Source organism: Egretta garzetta, unplaced genomic scaffold (assembly GCF_000687185.1).
Source record: "Egretta garzetta isolate BGI_Z169 unplaced genomic scaffold, ASM68718v1 scaffold397, whole genome shotgun sequence".
NCBI lineage: Eukaryota > Metazoa > Chordata > Aves > Pelecaniformes > Ardeidae > Egretta > Egretta garzetta.
In genome coordinates this window covers 146,612-164,999 of record NW_009260493.1, presented here as the reverse complement: position 1 = coordinate 164,999, position 18,388 = coordinate 146,612, and the positions used below count along the sequence as shown (strand labels likewise).

At 38.8% G+C, this 18,388-nt stretch overlaps 1 protein-coding gene across 1 annotated transcript in view; it reads left to right on the top strand.

The window, feature by feature from the left end:
* The window catches only part of SYNE1 (spectrin repeat containing nuclear envelope protein 1), a 304,520-nt gene that overhangs the window by 218,593 nt on the left and 67,539 nt on the right, over positions 1 to 18,388 (top strand). Inside the window, 14 exon segments of the mRNA XM_035899865.1 lie at positions 1,503 to 1,637; positions 2,238 to 2,344; positions 2,865 to 3,015; positions 3,840 to 3,974; positions 4,137 to 4,292; positions 5,988 to 6,197; positions 7,687 to 7,788; positions 9,530 to 9,649; positions 11,484 to 11,684; positions 12,286 to 12,459; positions 12,882 to 13,013; positions 15,837 to 16,033; positions 17,068 to 17,200; positions 17,591 to 17,773. Of these exon segments, the coding sequence (XP_035755758.1) occupies positions 1,503 to 1,637; positions 2,238 to 2,344; positions 2,865 to 3,015; positions 3,840 to 3,974; positions 4,137 to 4,292; positions 5,988 to 6,197; positions 7,687 to 7,788; positions 9,530 to 9,649; positions 11,484 to 11,684; positions 12,286 to 12,459; positions 12,882 to 13,013; positions 15,837 to 16,033; positions 17,068 to 17,200; positions 17,591 to 17,773 (2,136 nt within the window).

Sequence of the window (18,388 nt, the reverse complement as noted above, 5' to 3'; positions counted from 1 at the left end):
CTTTCTCCTTCACATAGTATTTTCTTTGCCTAATCTGATATCCTATAACTGCGTTGTTCACACTCCAACCACATCAGCTTTTCTAGAAACTTGTTCCTACAAAGTAAAGTACCACAGTTTACCTGCAAACTGAATCCTTAGTGAGAAAAAGCTATTTCATGCAGCAAGGGCCAATGGTTCTTTCCATCTTCAGATATCTGCTTGCTACTTTTTCTCCTCATACAGTTTATATCCTCTAACACTAATCAGTCCATTCAACTCAGTATACTCGTCATCCCCCAAAATTGAAATCTTACACCTAACTTCTACTATTTAGCAAAACTCTGCTGTGTCAGTAACATGCCAGGGACACTGGTGGCAGAGGTCCATCCCAGCTGTTCGTATAAGGAGAACCAGGTGAGGCTTTTGCTTTTCCCTGCCTGATTGCAGACAACGGCTCTCTGGAAGGTGAAACGTGTTTTCATTTTGGAGAGCTTGCTGTAAAGTTTGAACCAAAGTCTGAATCATGGGCAAAATATGAGTCCTACAAAAATGAGGTATATAAACAAAATGGGAGAGGAATTCAGCCCCAGCTTTATCTCTTGAAGCTTAAACAAAAAAAGTGCAAGCTCTACAGTCATCATGTGCATGCAGGTAACATTAAAAAAAATCCAGAGAGGTGTGTAGATCTAAGTAGCCACACCGACAACAAGCCTGTCTTTAACATTAGGCCTGCTGTCTTAAAATCCTTGCATTTGAATATATTGGTCACTAAAATAATTTAAATTTACAGCCAACATGGGTTTCAGAAGTCAAGAAGTTGATAAAGCAGTTTTTGGAACCATTAAGGCATTTGTTCTTTTTTGATTTGCTTACATAGATGGCCTGTTTAATCACTCATGTTGGAAAACATACTGATAGAAGTATGAAGTGAAGGGACTGTTGTTTTTGCTGTTCTGTTCTAACATTCTGTGGTTTGGTCTCTCTTACTGACTTTACTGTTCATATCATATAATCTGCTGTTAACTGACTGTGTTTCTGCCAACCACGCATAGAGTTATGTGCTTATTGGTAAATAAAGTTTGACCAGAATTGACTAGAATTCTCTCATTTTTAGTTAGACAAAAAATTGACTTTTAATAAACTAAAAACCTGGCAGAAACAATCCATTGATTTCCTATGTTGCCAGTCAGAGCTACACCCTCCATTATAGACCAGTGCTGCGTTTTAGGAGAAGCAGAACAGTCTTCAGAAACACATCAGTCCATGGTCTCTGATCTCTGGTGTCTGATTCTGCTAAGTGCAGTGGTGCGTGTTTATTTTTATGGATGCTTCCTTGCTTGCAACCAATGACCAGCAGAAGTCAGAAATCTAAAGTCGTTGCTCACTTCAGAATTTATGTGAGCCAGCAGCTTGAGAGGTGGAAGATGGCACTACATATGGTTTTGAGTTGATGAGCTGGACATGCCAGCTCTCTAGCAACAGAAGAGGGTTTGTAAAATCTTTCTTTCTTTCTCTTAAAGCAGGGATCATTACAAGAAAAGGAGGAGAGTGATCTGGACTTTGTTTCCTCACAAAGCCCCAGTGTCCAGGAATGGCTGGCACAAGCAAGAACCACTCGCTCACAACAGCAGCAGAGCACCCTGCAGCAACAGAAAGTTGGTGTTTTGCATTTCTTTTACTCCCATCTTTGGATTGTGCTTAAGACGATAGCTGAGCCATTCTTGTTAATATTTCCACTGAAATCTTCATTTTTACACCACTTCTTACTCAGTGCTCTTATAAGGATGCATCTGAGCTCACTGTTTTATATCTGTTAACAGCGAAGCAGGCTAGACTTCCTAGATGACCATGGTCAACTGACTTCCATTGTCCCTTAGTAAAATTAAATTAAATCAACCCTTAAAGTTACTTTAAGGAGATGACGGTATTTGTTCAAAATAGTAATCAACATTGTCTTTATAGAAGGAAATATACATACATTACAAGCTATATTGTGTGCATGATACACAGACATCCTCACTAGGTTAGGTTCCAGAAACTGCATTGCATTAGTTAATTAGTTCAACAACCCAGTTTATGTACCAAATATTTCTGTCCCTGGGTAGAGTTTTTGCATTGCTTTTGGTGCTCAAGCAAGACATATCAGAAATAGCTCAGCTATCTTTGCATGACAGTTATGCAATATGGACATATCCTTCCAAGACAAAAACAATCTGTTTGAGGTTTGTTTCCGTTTTTGTAACTTGCTATGCTAGGAGCTGGAACAAGAGCTAGAAGAGCAGAAGAATCTGCTTCGGTCAGTAGCATGCCGTGGAGAAGAAATCCTAACACAGCAAGGTGCTCCAGAAGGCCTATGTATAAGGTGTGCTTTCATGTGTTCTGTGAAGTAAATTTCTATGACTCTGTGCTTTGTCATCCTTATGTTTACACACCTCTTCTGCATATAGTCCACCAATTATTGTTTTATCAATTTTATACAGCACCTAGGATACTGGAGTGTCCTGGTTTATAATTCAGGAGTCTGATAATATAGTTACACGAACTGTTTTGTGCTATTAGATCACCTTTAGCATTTAAAAGGTTACATTTCAATCTAGTACATATTCAGTCTGGTTTGGGTATTCTTACTCAGTATGGGTACTTGCAAGTCTAAACAGTTTCTTAGAAAGTATATTTATCCCATCAGTCAAGAGCTTCTTGCAGTTACAAACCAGCCTTCATCTTACTATCTGAAAAAAAAAAAAAACCAAAACCAAACCACCAAGTAAAAGCTTCAAAAAGTAGCAATCTAAATTAGTATTTCCTAATTGAAAGAGGAAATAAACCCCTTATGCTGTTATAACATTTGTATTTGTTAAACCTTTATGCATCTTGCCATTCAGTGAGAAGCCTGATATGCTCTCTGAGGAATTATGCTTGGAAGGTGAGAAGCCATCATCTGAAGAACAGATGAAGATGAAATGGGAAAGCCTGAACCAGGAATTCAATACCAAGCAGAGACTGCTCCAGAAAGCTTTGGAACAAGAACAGCTGGTAGCTATTTTTAATTTCTCTTTGCATTTTCTCCATGAAAGCAGTTGTCATAACATGAGGTACAGTATGTGCATAGCAGATGCATTAAGGTGATGTAGTTAATGCAAAGAATATGGAACAGTTTATTTTTGTGACATCTCTAAAAACTATTAAGTATTGGCACTAGAACTGCTCTGGTGATTTCAGTTGCACTGCCATTTAGGGGAATAAGCTAGAAAGGGAGAAAGGGCTCAGACTAAATTTTGATCTACTTATCTAACCCAGGATAATTCTTTAATGAATTGTCCCTCTGAAATCGATCAGTATTCTAGCAACAACTTAGAGGAAAGAATGGTATTTTCAGTTTGAATTATTGGCTACACTCAGTTCTTAGTGGGTATGTGGCAAAGCAGGAGGTAATTTCAGCCACAGACTTTTTAATGAAAGAAGCAGGGATTAATCAACTAAATTGGGAACAGTCCAAGACCTATATTAACATACATCCTCTGTTTTATTTTTAATAGACACAGGCCTGCTATTCTTTATATAATGCTACATTAAAATCAGCTTCCAAAGTTCTAAATATCTTGTATTCATTTCACAGTAATTAATTATTTTTTTGGTAAAAACAAGTCATTGCTAATTATGGACACAAGTGTTTATTCTGCACTTCTAGTGAATTTCCTGTTAAGCAACCTTTTGTTCAAGATATTTGTGACAGAACAGTCATGGAAGGGCCATGAGCACTATTTGGTGATATCCTCAGTCAGCAGTAGAATCTGTATAGCTGAATTTTGTGCTTTATATGAGTGGTAGAAGCACTCTAATTAATACTTCTTTCTCAGCAGCTTTATAGCAGACCAAACAGACTGCTATCTGGAATGCCTTTGTATAAGGAGGAAGGACAGGATGAGGATAAATCCTCCATGTCACCAGTATTGGTTGAATTGAATCAGGCCTTTGAAGATGCATCATCTGAGGTAACATTTCAATTGTCTATACATCTGTCTTCCAGCAGAGCCACATTTACAATGAAAACTCCTTTAGCTTCCACCTGGAAATCCATCCCTTTCCCAAATATTAAATGTTAGAAAGAGTATCTTGTACTTCTGCTCTCAACTTCTCTGGTTCCTTTTGCCCAGGCTGGATGGGTGGAGGAGAGCTTGCATCTTGAACAGAAGCTGTATGATGGTGTCACAGCCACCTCCTTGTGGCTGGATCGTATGGAAGAACAGGTCTTTGTTGCTACAGCTCTGTTGCCAGAGGAAGAAACAGAAACATACCTCTGCAAGCAAGAGGTAAGGAATGCATGAACAGGACTTTCTTTAAATTACAATAAGGGTGCATTTTATATAGTGTTTAGAAAGAAAATATTAGAATCCTAGATAAGAGACGTGTCGCTGTCGTAATCTCTATGTAATTGCAGTATACTGCTACTGTTTAGAAGTAACTGTATTCACTGTGTAGAGAATTGTGGCGAGTTGACCCTGGCTGGATGCCAGGTGCACACCAAAGCCTCTCTCTGACTCCCCCACCTAAGATGGACAGGGGAGAGAAAATGTAATGAAAGGCTTGTGGGTTGAGATAAGGACAGGGAGAGATCACCCAGCAACTACCATCATGGGCAAAACAGACTCGACTTGGGGAAATTAGTTTAATTTATTACCAATCAAATCAGAATAGGATAATGAGAAATAAACCCTAAATTTTAAAGCACCTTCCTCCCACTCCTCCCTTCTTCTGAGGATCAACTTCACTCCTGATTTCTCTACCTCCTCCCCCTGACCGGCACACGGGGACAGGGAAGGGGGGTTGGGGTCAGTTCATCACATGCTGTCTCTGCCACTCCTTCCTCCTCGGGGGGAGGACTCCTCACACTCCCATGGGAGACAGTCCTCCGTGAAATTCTCTAACTTGATTCATTCCCATGGGCTACAGTTCTTCACAAACTGCTCCAGTGCGGGTCCATCCTTTCCATGGGGTGCAGTCCCTCAGGCACAGACTCCTCCAGCGTGGGTCCCCCACAGGGTCGCCAGCCCGGCCAGCAAACCTGCTCCAGCCTGGGCTCCTCTCCCCACGGGGCCACAGGTCCTGCCAGGAGCCTACTCCATCGTCCTGGGCTGCAGGGGGACAGCCTGCCCCACCATGGGCTGTACCAGGGGCTGCAGGGGGATCTCTGCTCCGGCGCCTGGAGCCCCTCCTGCCCCTCTTGCGTCACTGGACTGGGGGTCTGCAGGGCTGCTCCTCTCACAGATTCTCACTCCTCTCTCTGGCTGCAGTTGTGCAGTTTTTTCTCCCCCTTCTTAACTATGTTATCCCAGAGTCATTACCACCATCGCTGATGGGCTTGGCCTTGGCCACCAGCGGGTCCATCTTGGAGCCGGCTGGTATTGGCTCTGTTGGACATGGGGTAAGCTTCTGGAAGCTTCTCACAGAAGCCACCCGTTCAGCCCCCCCCGCTACCAAAACCTTGCCATGCAAACCCAGCACAAGAATGTTGCAGAAAGCAGCACCTGACCCGAATATTGCCTGGTCAGAATAGAATTAAACACAGAGTCTTTCTTCCATTTAAATTCTTTGCTGAGTGTTAGCAAACACCACAGTGTTGAAAATGAAATGAAGTGGCAAAGAGGGAGGAATGCTCTGGGATATGGAAACAGTACAAATTCATCAACATGAAATGGAGAGGGAGAGAGACAGGAAGGGAGGGGGGAGGGGAGAGAAAAGACTTTCAGCAGCTACATGGATTTCTGCTTCACCTAAGCCCTTATTCAGGCAGGTTTATTTTGTTTCAGCATTTGTTTTTCTCAGAACAGTCTGGGTTTTTTTTTATTACTGGAAATACTGTAGCTGCATAACTTTGTCTAATGTGTGTGTATTAACAATGTAAAAAGTCACTGCATCGCTGCAAAATTGGCAACGGTTATGGCAACATGTTTGCCTCCTTTCTAGAATGTCTAATTCTCACTTTGTTTTGTTTTCTACAAAACCAGTCTCTTGCCAAGGAAATCAAAGAGATAACAGAAGAAATGCATAAGAACAAGAATCTGTTTGCTCAGCTCTTTCCTGAGAATGGTGATAATAAGGATATTATAGCAGACACTTTGGATTGTCTCTTGAGAAGACTGACCTTACTGGAGTCAGTAGTTAACCAAAGGTGCCATCAGATGAAAGAAAGGCTCCAGCAAATAGCGACTTTCAAGGTATGATGCCCATCTGAAGGAATTAACAGGGTACATGTCAAATGTGGATATAAAGGATATAATTCTCAAAGCAATGAGAATTTTGGTACCAAATCAAGAGAACAAGTTTTCATAGGGTTTTACTGAAATTCAAACTTCTCCTTAGGATAGGCAAAACTTGGTGCCCAAATCATGATCCAGAATTTAAACTCTCTGCTAGCAGCTTTCTGCAACTCATGCAATTATTGTAAAGTGATCATCTATCCCACACTTTCTCACCCTGCTGACAGTGCAATAAATGGAACTTGTTGACTACTGTTCTCAAAGGAGAAAAAAGCAACTTTGGCGTTCCACTCTACACATTTTATATCATAAATGTTAGAGTACACTGTTTTCATTAGCTGCACCTTTCTGATCACTTTTAAGCCATCCCATTACTCTATAAGAGCTTGTATCTCAAGCTGTCTGTACTGAGCAAAGCAGAAAAAATGAAGAGAAGTGGAGAAATGTTCACTTTTAGAAATCTTTTCAGAGTTCAGAAATGCTTTTAGACCTTACTTGATCTCTACCTTCTCTCCAATTCTTATCATATAAAGTCTCCAGTGTGATTTAGTATTAATGAAAAAACCATAAATTCTAGCAAAAAAAAAATTGGAAAATAGATTGCTGGTGTTTTTAGATTAGGAACATTGTTTCATAGCTTGTTACTACAGAATTTCTTTCCAAGCTCCATAACCTTTTGTCTATCAATAGGAAAAAAAAAAATTCCAATAGTTTTCAGTAAAAGGCCTTCCTGATTAGAACCCTGTGCCTTATTGTTATACCAGAGTTATTTCATATTTAAAGAATTACTGCATGCAAAAAAAAAAAAAAAATCAGAAACACACTCCTATATAATGCTAAGTCTTAGAGAAATGTACTGATTATTTTCTATTTTACCAAAATCATGGGGTTCTGGGGATGAATGCATGAAAAAAAAATTATTGCAGCTTGGCAAAATTGTTAACATGTATGTGTCTAGTCTGATAAGGTAATCTAAAAGTTGTAATGTGTACTTAGCCCTATAATGTGTTGAAGCCTTTTTTTACCTTTTAGTTATATTTGCTAAAGTTTGTAATGAAAAAGGCATGCCTAAAAAGTAAAACCTAGCTTGTTTATGAGCATAAATCATTGACTAAACTACACAAGAATAATGTCTTTTTTGTTAATGAAGCTAACCGACCCTTGCTAAATAATTATCAGGAAAAAAAAAAACCAACAGGAATATGTTCACAGGCTATGTTTTAATAGCAGTTGGTTTAGTTTTTTGCTCATATATATCCAGTTATGGATTTTCAGCAGTTGCGTGTTTTGCATTGGATAATTATGGTGCTTCCAATGTTGAATAGTCTTTATGCCTTAGTGCAGACATTGTAACATTGTAATGCTTTCTACTTTTTGGAACATAAAATATTTTTCAGTTGGTTTGTCCTGTGATTGGCTACAATTTGTTGTTGTTTTTTTCCTGTAGAATGACCTGAAGCTCCTGTTTACATCGGTGGCTGATAACAAATATTTAGTTCTACAGAAACTAGCAGAGGCAGCTGAGAGACCAGAAACAGAACAAATGCAGGTATTACCAAATATCTATTACTTGGGCAGGGAGGAGGGAAGATATAAAGTTTCTATTCAAAGTATAACTGGATTATAGAGAACAGTTGCTTTTTATGGGAGAATGTATGTATTCACAGAAGTATGTGCAAATAAGTACTTCCAAGAGTGTACTACACGTTTATAAATTAAAAAAAAACAAACACAGAGTGTCTTTCTTATCTCCCCAGTTGACCTAGTTATGCACATACTGGGCACTATTTGAAAGAAAGAAAACTTCAATGAACCAAAAAATGTCTAAAATTTGGTTAAATTGTTTGGCTATTACACTTTATTAAAAAGCAAAGGAACTTTCTTCTGCATGGGTTTTAGTAATATCTTGGCTGTTATTCATTTTAATTTAAGGCAGTAATAGTTTTTTCTTTATCAGGCATTGTCTGACAAATAATTAATTAATATGATGAATAATTAATTAATAATATGACAAAATACATCCTATTTCCTTGTTTCTATTTTGCCAAAGAGAAAAGTGAATGAAGTATGTTAAGGGCTACTTTCTACAGATGTTTCTTGCTACCCAAGAGCTACAGTTGTCTGCTTCCAGCAGGTGACGGAGAGGAATAGACTTGCCCTTCAGCTAAACAGAAATACTGGCCTTTATATATCTGATAATCAAATTTTGAAGAAATTTTATTTCATGTACGAGCAAAAGAGCTGGTGGTCTGTGTCTTTCTTTCCTATCTTCCATGATGCAAAAGACTGGTAATAATTTAGCTCCTATGTGTCTATTTTAACTACCAAATAGGAAAATGACATGGTAACAAAAACAACTGAATTGATTTTTTTCTGAACATCTGCCTTGGCTCATAAAACATTCAAATTTAAAAGCATTTCTGCTTGTTCAAGTCATGATTGCGAAAGTAGAAATAAGGCCCTTAATCAGCCAGGTAACTTAGCTGCATGAAGTGTAAGTTTAGTGGCTGTATTATGCATACTTTGCAGTCAGGAGTTCTACTAACATATATAGTTTAAACATTTGGATATACAGTTTCCAAGAAAGGGCCTTAACAAAGGACTTTTAACTACAGGAGTCTACCCTGTGCTTTTAACTTTGTTATAGCTTGCATGCATTAATTCAGTAGAGTCTCCTAGGTTGAAAGACTTTGTTTCTTGTAGCTTCCATTGAAAAAAGTCAAATTATCACCTGCATAGACTTGCAAATACCATCCTGTGTGCTTTCAGTTGTCATTTTCCAAGTACAAAAGGGGATGTACAAGTCCTTTTCCCTGACAGTAATTTTGGCCCTGTCCTGGTCCTGTAAGGGAACTGTGCATAGCTCTTCGCTATCATGCATGTCTTTTGCTGTGATGGTTGTTTGCTTGATGCTGGAGTGACAGGAATGAGTGTTAATAAAAAGAATGGTTTAAAAGAAGGTGTTAGAACAACTGTTAGTCCTTTCATACCTGTACCATAGAATTAAATGTGTGGAACTTCACAGCAAGGTTTTGTATGAAATAGTGTATAATACTAAACCAGTTTAATATTAAAAAAATAATAATACCTTATTGTACTTAACTTCAACAAACAAGCTGGCATCTCTCAACTTTGAATTAATAGTTTTTCTTTGTTATATCCTTTAAAATTTCAGCAGACAGAAGGACTGATTAATACTTCAGGCAGAAAACAGAAAATAATATTACCATATGGCAGCTACAGTATTGTTATTAAGCCTTCAAACTAAATGATGTCATTTTCAAATACAGGTCATACTGCAAGCAGAAGAAGGTTTGAAAGAACTAGATACTGGAATCAATGAATTAAAGAAGCATGTAGACAAGCTACAGATTGACCAACCTTCTATGCAAGAGCTGTCTAAGATCCAGGTATGGTTCTTAAGTTCCATCCTAGACCAGTCTGGTGATATCAAAGGTATTAGTATGCTCCTTTTTATTGTTCATAAGGCAGTTTAGGAAAGTGTATTTAAAATAATTTCAGTGTGTGTAAGAGATTATTTTCTCCCTCATTCACTTAGTTTTTCTATTTTTGCATTTCCAGATTTTCTGATGACTCTATTATTAGTAGTGTTAATCATAAAACCACACAAAAACATGTTTTTTTTCAGCTCTTGTTTTGAGCCCCTGTTCAAATAGGTGAAGTTAAGCATGTAAACATAAACGTTTGCATAAATGTTGGAGGCTGAGCCCTGTTCTCACCAGTGTCTCATGATCTGGCGTTTAGTTCTCTCACATCTGTCATTAAAAAAAAAAAAAAAAGGGGAGAGGGGTGAAAGGGGATAGATAGTTAAGCGTGACCTGAAACTGGAAATGTTCTTCTTTTACTAGAACATCTCTCACGTTCCTGCGTGCTTTCAGTCAGACTTCAACACACCTAAGTTGTAGGACTCTTAAGGCTCTCTAAAGTAGATACATGTGGGCAATTAATCCAGAACCTTTATAGGGCTGTTGAAACCCCTTTGTGAGCAGTTTGGTGCTGAGGCAGCTTAAGGAGATCAAGGAGATCAAGGAGAAGGTTTACGACTGAATTTTACCCTTTGTAATGACATAATGATAAATTGGAAGCAAAGAAAAAAGTTGAAACTGGACCATAAACTTAAGCCAACAAAAGAGTGATCTTAATTAAAAACAAATGACAAAGGGTTTGTGCAAATGTGTCTTTTGCCCAGTTCTTTATCCTTTTGGTCTTAGAGCCTCCTGCTTTTTTTTTTTTTCTGTCAGGTCATGTGTAGATATCCCCCTCCCCTTGATTTCAGTTTTAAGAAAACCCTTCCCTTTCCTTCTTTGACAGTTGGGCTTCTTCTTCTGAGGCAATTGTCTCTTTAAATCCAGGAGAGCCAGCTGCAGTCTGAGCACGGATACTTTGCTGTAGCACTGGATGGTCATAGAGATATTTTGGTTTACTAATTTCCGGATGTCTTGTCTTGATCAATGGGCTTATCCTCACGGTCAGATATATGTTCTGAGAATACAACTTTCAAAACCCAAATGAGAGAATAATCCTGTTCAGGTGAAGAAAAGCATCTGCAGGTTGTTCTCACTTTTATGGTTGAGGTATACAGGATGAGTAATAGCTCACAGGACCTGATGAGATTCTTCCTTTTGGCTAGTTTTGTTATTTGGCAGTATGGGCACACTGTGAAATACACACTGCACCTTCTCTACACTTTACTGTTCTATATAGAGTATATTGCTATTTTGGGCCTTGTTTGGTTTTTACTATGGGTTGTATGTATCTTGCTTGCTACCAGTAAGCTGCTGGCACAGGAGAAGGCGACAAATCTGGTTTTGAGATGCCTGTAGTCTGTAGCCATGATGGAGTCCGTCCAACCCCCTGCATTATAAGAAGCAAAATGTAAACAGCATCCGCAGTGTGCAGTAGCCACAGTAGTCTGGATTTTGATGACTTAAGCCCAATCACACTACTCCTTTTCTACTTAAAGCAAGCCTTTGGGATTCCACTAACCTTGTTCCCGAATGCATGCACTTGAAAGACTTGTAGGTCTTGATTATTTTTTCTCTCTTTAAACGGTGAGTTGTTAATTTATCAGTTAAGTCAGTATATCTGCACAGTGTTTTTGAGCTGGGAATAGATGTTATTCTGCTAATATTCACAGGGGAAATACAGGGACAGTAAGGTTGCATATAGGAAGACGTGTAAGGTGTGAACTAAGAATTACCATTGCTACTCTTTGCTCCCAAGGATATGTATGATGAGCTGATGATGATAATTGGATCCAGACGGAGCGACCTGAATCAGAATCTGGCTCTTAAGAGGCAATATGAACGGGCTTTGCAGGACCTGGCTGACCTGTTAGAAACGGGTCAAGAAAAGATGGCTGGTGACCAGAAAATGATTGTTGCTTCTAAAGAAGAGGTTCGATCGCTACTTGACAAACATAAGGTGAGAAACTGGAACACATGTTTCAGGACTAATCATGACTGTAGGCTTGTACACAAAAAATTGCTAACCTTCTGTTCCTAGAGGTTCGGGAGCTTACTGTGTTTCAAATTGGAATCAATGAACTGTTCTTACTGAATAACTTTCAAATGCTCTATTGAAGGTGAACCCATTTCCTCCCTCATTCTGATAACAAGTTCCTGTTCTTGTCTTGTCATGCTACATAGTAATTTCATCCACTACTCCATTTTTTTTCCAACAGAAACTTATATTTGCTAATAGCACCCACAAAACATAATAAGACTTTTCCACATTTTTTTATTAGGCAGAATTTTTTGGTGGTGTGTATCTGATTTAAGCTATTTTCATTTATGGAATGAGAGTTGGGATAGCATTTGCACAGAAAGAATGATCTCTTTCTTTCTTTAAAAAGGCTGTTGTCCTTTTTATATTGGGTGTTGTATTTTGTGAAATATTGGTGTCTACAACGACTTGATTGCACTGCTATTGTCTTAAAATGTTGTTTTAGTGGTAATGAATTGATTAACAATTGCACTTTCTTTTTTCTCTTCTCTACCCTCTCCCTCACACCCAAATTTCTCAGGAATATTTTCAGGGGTTGGAGTCTCACATGATCCTGACAGAAACACTCTTTAGAAAGATGAGTAGCCTTGCCCTCTTGAAGGAAACTCAGTCACATTCAGAGCTAATGACACAAGCTTCAGCTGTGTTGAAGCTGGCTCATAAACGAGGTGTGGAGCTGGAATACATTCTAGAGGTGAGAATTTCCGTGGTCTTTTCTATACTACCATTGTGATCAACCACGAGGATATTCTGTAATGTTGATTTCCTGTGCTTGGACAGAATTGATGGACATCAGTCCCTTTTGTCATACACACAAGGCACTGATAATCTTTGCTATTTAACTGTTGGGACCTTCAGGCGATACAAGTTGTGTTCCTCTAAATTTAAAAGAGCTGCTTAGCTTTACCTGACAAGGAGAACATGACAGGTTTATCCATGTGTTCTAACTAAAAGCTGAGTTTAACGCTGTCTTATTATAGGTTCAGTGGACATTTGTACTGTTATTTCTGTACATTCACAATGATGCAGCTATAGGATTTCAGACTGAGAAAGTAATAAAAATTCTAGATACCCAGATCAATATTCACTGTATACATGGATAATTTGTGCTTGCAGACCTGGATGCATCTGGATGAAGATTACCAGGAACTTACCAGACAGCTGGAGTCTGTTGAAGGTAGCATCCCTATAGTTGGTTTGGTGGAAGAGACAGAAGACAGGCTTACAGACCGGATTGCGCTTTTTCAGGTTGGTGCTTTTTAGACATTCATTATGGAAAGGTTGGATGAAAGGGACCTCTGAAAGTCATCTAGCCCAGCCTCCCACTTGAAGGAGTACAGTTGCCATGGGCTGGATTGGCCACAGTGTTGGAAAGCTCGAAAGATGGAAATCCCACAGCTGAGCTGGGGACTAATTGCAAATGCTGCACCACCTCCTACTGAAAGGGTTTTCTATAACGCCCAATCTAAACCTTCAACTTTCAGCTTGTCACCATTGTCCTTTTTATATTGTGTGAAACTACTGAGGAGCATTTACCTCTATAATCTTTTCAATTGTAATTCAAATAGTTGTGGGCTTTTGTTAGACTAGCCCTTAGCCTCCTGTTTGTTAATCCAAAACAAGCACAATTCCCTCAGCCTCTTTTTACAGGACATGTGCTCTAGGTCCCTAAACATCTTAACAGCTCTACACCAGACCCTGACTACTTCCTTCTTCTTGAACTTGGTGGGAGGTGGGGGCAGGGCAGAATCAGATGCACTAGATGTGGCCTCATCAGCACTGTATAGATGGGGATAATAAAATAACTGAAGCCAGTTGTTCACAGTCCTTATGTAGGCCAGTGTTGTGGCTTGCCTTATTCACGACGTCTTGGGTATGGAACATGCCAGGTTAAATACAGTAGCCATTCCCTTCCTAGCCTGTACTGAGAAACAGGATTATTCTGCTCAAGGCACAGAATTTACACCTTTTGTTGAGCCTCTGAATGTTTCTGCTGCTTCCAACCTCAAGTTTATCAAAATGTCTCTGGACTAAGTCTGCCATTTTTTGTGGCAACCACTCTCCCTATGTTAGTGTCATCCACAAATTTACTAAGGGAGCACTGTCTATCATCATCCATGACATTAATGAAGATGTTGAAGATGTTTGGGCTCAAACATCAACAATCCCAGGAGTACTCTACCCATTATAGTATGCCAGCCAGACATGGAGCCTTTGATCACTAGTGTTTGAGACTGGTATTGCAGCTAGTTTTCAACCCATGTAACAGTCCATTTATCCAGCCCACATTCTTTCCACTTCCAGAGGAGGGTCCTGTGGGAGATGGTGTCAAAGACCATACTAAAGTCAGTCTCATCCACAGAGACAGTAATTTTGTCATAAAAGGCTGTCAAGTTAGTGAATCCAAACTGAATATTCTTGATTACCTTTTGGTCTGTTTTGTCCTTGAAAATGGATTCCAAGGGGATGTGCTCCATAATCTTTCCAGAGAGCAAGGTGAGGCTGAACAACCTGCAGTTCTCTGAGTTGCCTTCCTGCTTCTCAAATGCAAAACCAACTACTAGTTTAAATATAGGTTTTCTACCACATCCTGTTATTTCTTAAAATGAGAATTCTGGTCTAGTGCTTTGTCTTTGTCTTATTATACACCAGTCACTTTGGTTGGTTTTTTTTTTTTGTTTTACAGAAAAATGTCTGCCAATTTTTTCTTGCAAATTGACTTCTTGTCTTGTATGAATTTGTTATGTGTATTGTTCTTTTACTAGACAGATTTCTGCTTCTGCAATGGTATGAGAAGTTAAGCAATCTGTTGTATGTGAGTTTTATTTTGGTTTTGTTTAATGCTAGGCATTGTTTGTGTTGGTCCTGACCCTAAATTAGTTTTCCTCTTTTGTTTCTTGTGTCAGTTACATAAATTAGGTTATTCAAATCCAGATTTCTCGGACTCCACTATGGCATAATTTTTAATACCTTTTTTTCTCTCCCTGTGACCACATTTAGATTAAAAATCCATCATAATTAATTTATAGCTATCTTGGAATTTTTTATGCTACTCTCTAGGAGTTACACATTTATTTGTATATATATGTTATATGTAAGTACACACACAGACATGCACATATATAAATATAAAAATCCTGTTATTAGAGCTCTATTTATGTGAAAGTGAAAATAAGAAGAGAGATAGAAATTTTATGTACCCACAATGAGACTGCTAGTTCTGTACCCTTTATATTCAGATTAGTTTCAGCATAACTGAAAAATAGGAATGCATGTACATTTTGTGCTCAAGCTTAGTCAAATATATAGATGTTTTAAAAATCTTTACTATTTGTGTAATGATAGTGGAATTTGGCAGGTATATTTGCCCGCATATACAAATTCATTACCCATCCACAAGTCAGCATTTAAATGAAATCTGCCTCTGCTCCTGGTTGGATTCACGGTAGGAGTATTAACAGCCTTCCCTTTTTCAGTACATTTTTTGCTTTCTTTTTACTTAACAATTGGCTTCTGTGTTCAGGGATTTGGCGGGGGCAGGGGGAGGGTAATCTTTTTTGTAGTCATGGATAGCAGGAGAGTAGATCAGCAAAAGAAGAGTCAGATGAACAGAGAGCTGAAGATAGGCACTGAAAGGGCTGAAGTGTGGCCACTGTTAATAACTTGATATTGGACACCTTTAACTTTCATTGCAGTAGGGTTTTTAGCAGATGGTAGATTAAGTTCTGACAGATTGATCAATTTCTCTCAGAAATGGTGTTGCCCCACAAAGATTCTTTTGAAATTGTTCTTTTCAAGTGTAAAATACCTACACCAAGGAGTTGTTCATCTGAAGGAGGTGTCAACAGACATATTGAAGTGAGAGGTTTTGCAGCAGCATGTTCAGATTTTGATCAGGTTACCTGCGTGATGGTTCTCAGGGAGTTCTAGAGCTGGAGCAGATGGAAAAAATGCGATGTGCCATGGTGACATTGGATATGCTACAAAATGCAATAAAAGAAAACTAAATGTTGAGAAAATGTGGTAGCAGAGACCTGCAGAGCTATCTAACCATCTCCTCTGTCATTACAGCATCTGAGATCTAACCTGACTGAATACCAACCTAAATTATACCAAGTGCTAGATGATGGGAAAAGGCTCCTTTTTTCTGTTAGCTGCTCAGATCTCGAAAGTCAACTGAACCAACTAGGAGAACACTGGTTAAGTAACACCAGCAAGGTTACCAAGGAGCTTCACAGGCTGGAGACAATACTGAAGCACTGGACAAGGTAATGCTGATGTACTGGACAGTATAAATTTCTTCGCCTGTGCTGTTCAGGTCAAAGTCATTCTGAACCCAGAACTATTAGATTCGACATTTAAAAGGACTACTTTGAGATGTATGTAATAGTTTGACTACTCTACAGTACCCTACTTCTGTTCCATACAAGTGCTATCATACTCTCTCATTTGCAATAAAACGTGTACCAGATAACAGCTGGTGCAAGGATGTCAGAAAATACCTTATTTAGGTTATTAAGTTAGAAGCCCCATGTCCATACAGGTTGATGAGAAAGGGTGTGTGCTTTGCTGGGTAGCGTGTGTAGCCTCAGCATGGTCTGGTAGGGGCATTGCCCTGCTGGGTTCTTCTGGGTCCGTGTCATTGCGTATCTGTAAGGGAGCTTTTAGTTGCCTTTAGTAATGTTCATATGCTACTTTTGAAATAAATTCTTTAAGTGATATACAAGCTTTGTCCATTATTCATAATATCCCTGGCTTTTCGGCTCACTAGCCCTTCAAGAGAGATACATGAAGGGATTGCATGTATAAAGGTTATATGGTATAAAGGTTATGAGAGACACTCTCATTCTGACATCTCGTTATTTCCTTGGCATATGAAATGATATGGAGATAGTTTCTGAAAAAAACATCAAGTTTCTGCTCTGAGACACCTTGTGGTAAAGCTTTTGGAAGATTGAGCCTTCTAATGGAAATGAAAAATGTGTTTATGTGTGTGAGGTGGGGTGCTGTTGCAGCAAATAGATCAGTAACTCATTTACTAGTCTTTCATTAAACTTAGTTTTTCTTAAGGAGCGAGAAGAAGGCACTGTTAGGAATTGTGGGTGTAATGGCTAAAATAAAGAGCTTCCTGATACCATGCCTGCCTTTAAAATTAAATCACATTTTTCTGAAATTTAATGAAGGAAAGAAAATATTTTTGTTTTAAATCTGGCTACAGTATCTTCTAACACATGGAGGAGAGACTAAGTTGGAGGGAAGAAGTGTCAATGGCTGTTTTAGTTTTCTTTAATCCTCTTTACAGATATCAAAGTGAATCAAGTGAACTTACACATTGGTTACAATCTGCAAAGGAGCGACTTGAGTTTTGGAGTCAGCAGTCTTTGACAGTTCCTCAGGAACTGGAAACAGTCCGAGACCACCTGAACGCCTTTTTGGTAAGTCATTCATGGACCTAGGACACCTTTTTCTCTCCAATTACACATAAACAGTTGAGCAATCATATGGTTATACTTTTTCTCATTGTCAAAGTAGAGAGTATGCAAAAAACCAAAAATCTGCTTCTTTAGGTGAACTGTCCTTCAAAAAAAAACAGTGTTTGCACATTCAGCACTCCTTTGCTATATGCAATGATTGTAAAGCTTGATGACCTGAAAACAGAAAATGGTTTTATGGCTGAAAACAATTTTTGTTCTCACTTGGTCTGAAGTATAGCTGGTAAACACTAATAGAAAGTACATGTTTTTAAAGGGAAGCTTTCTGAGGTAAAGCTTTAAGTACAGTAAACAAGTAGTTGATTATTTCCACAAAAATGATTCTGCTTACAGGAGTTCTCCAAAGAAGTGGATGCTAAATCATCACAGAAGTCTTCTGTCCTGAGTACCGGGAACCAGCTCCTCAGGCTGAAGAAGGTGGATACAGCAGCATTGCGTGCGGGATTGTCTCATATTGACAGTCAGTGGACAGAGCTGCTCACACAAATCCCAACAGTACAGGAGAAATTGCACCAGGTAAGGAAGGCCAATGATGGCCTTCGATATTCCGGAAAATGCAGTCCATACCGTTGTCACTGCCTTTGAGACAGAGTTGCTCCCTTCCTCAATTTATCCATGTGAGGCAAGACAGGAATGTTACTTCTGTTTTAATGTGGGAATCTTACACTCATGTCCAAATCCTGTCTACCCATTGCCTAACACCAATTCATGTCAATGTCAAATTTTCACAGTTACATTTTTTAAATTTCAACCAAAGAGCAGATGAGGGTTTTTTCCAACATGTTGGTATGCTTTTTGGAAAAAGGGAGTTCACACCCCTGTGCCAGTCAGATTTGGATGGTGGTTTGTTCAAATTGAATAGACTGGCTTCAAGTCTATGCAAGACAAAATAAATCTAAAAACATTGTGCAAGGTTGCTAGTGTATGTAGGAGCAGGAGGGTTTTGGTTGTGTAGTTTTGGGTTTTTTAATGCTATAATACTGAAGTTAAAGAATTATACTGGTCTAAAAGTTGTCTGAGTATTTATTGGCTAGGAGGTTGGTCTAAGCAATTGCTTCAGTTTATAATTTGGAATGCTTTCAGAGTTGCTAACAGCATCATGATTTAGGGGGAGAGAGGATGGGTAATAAA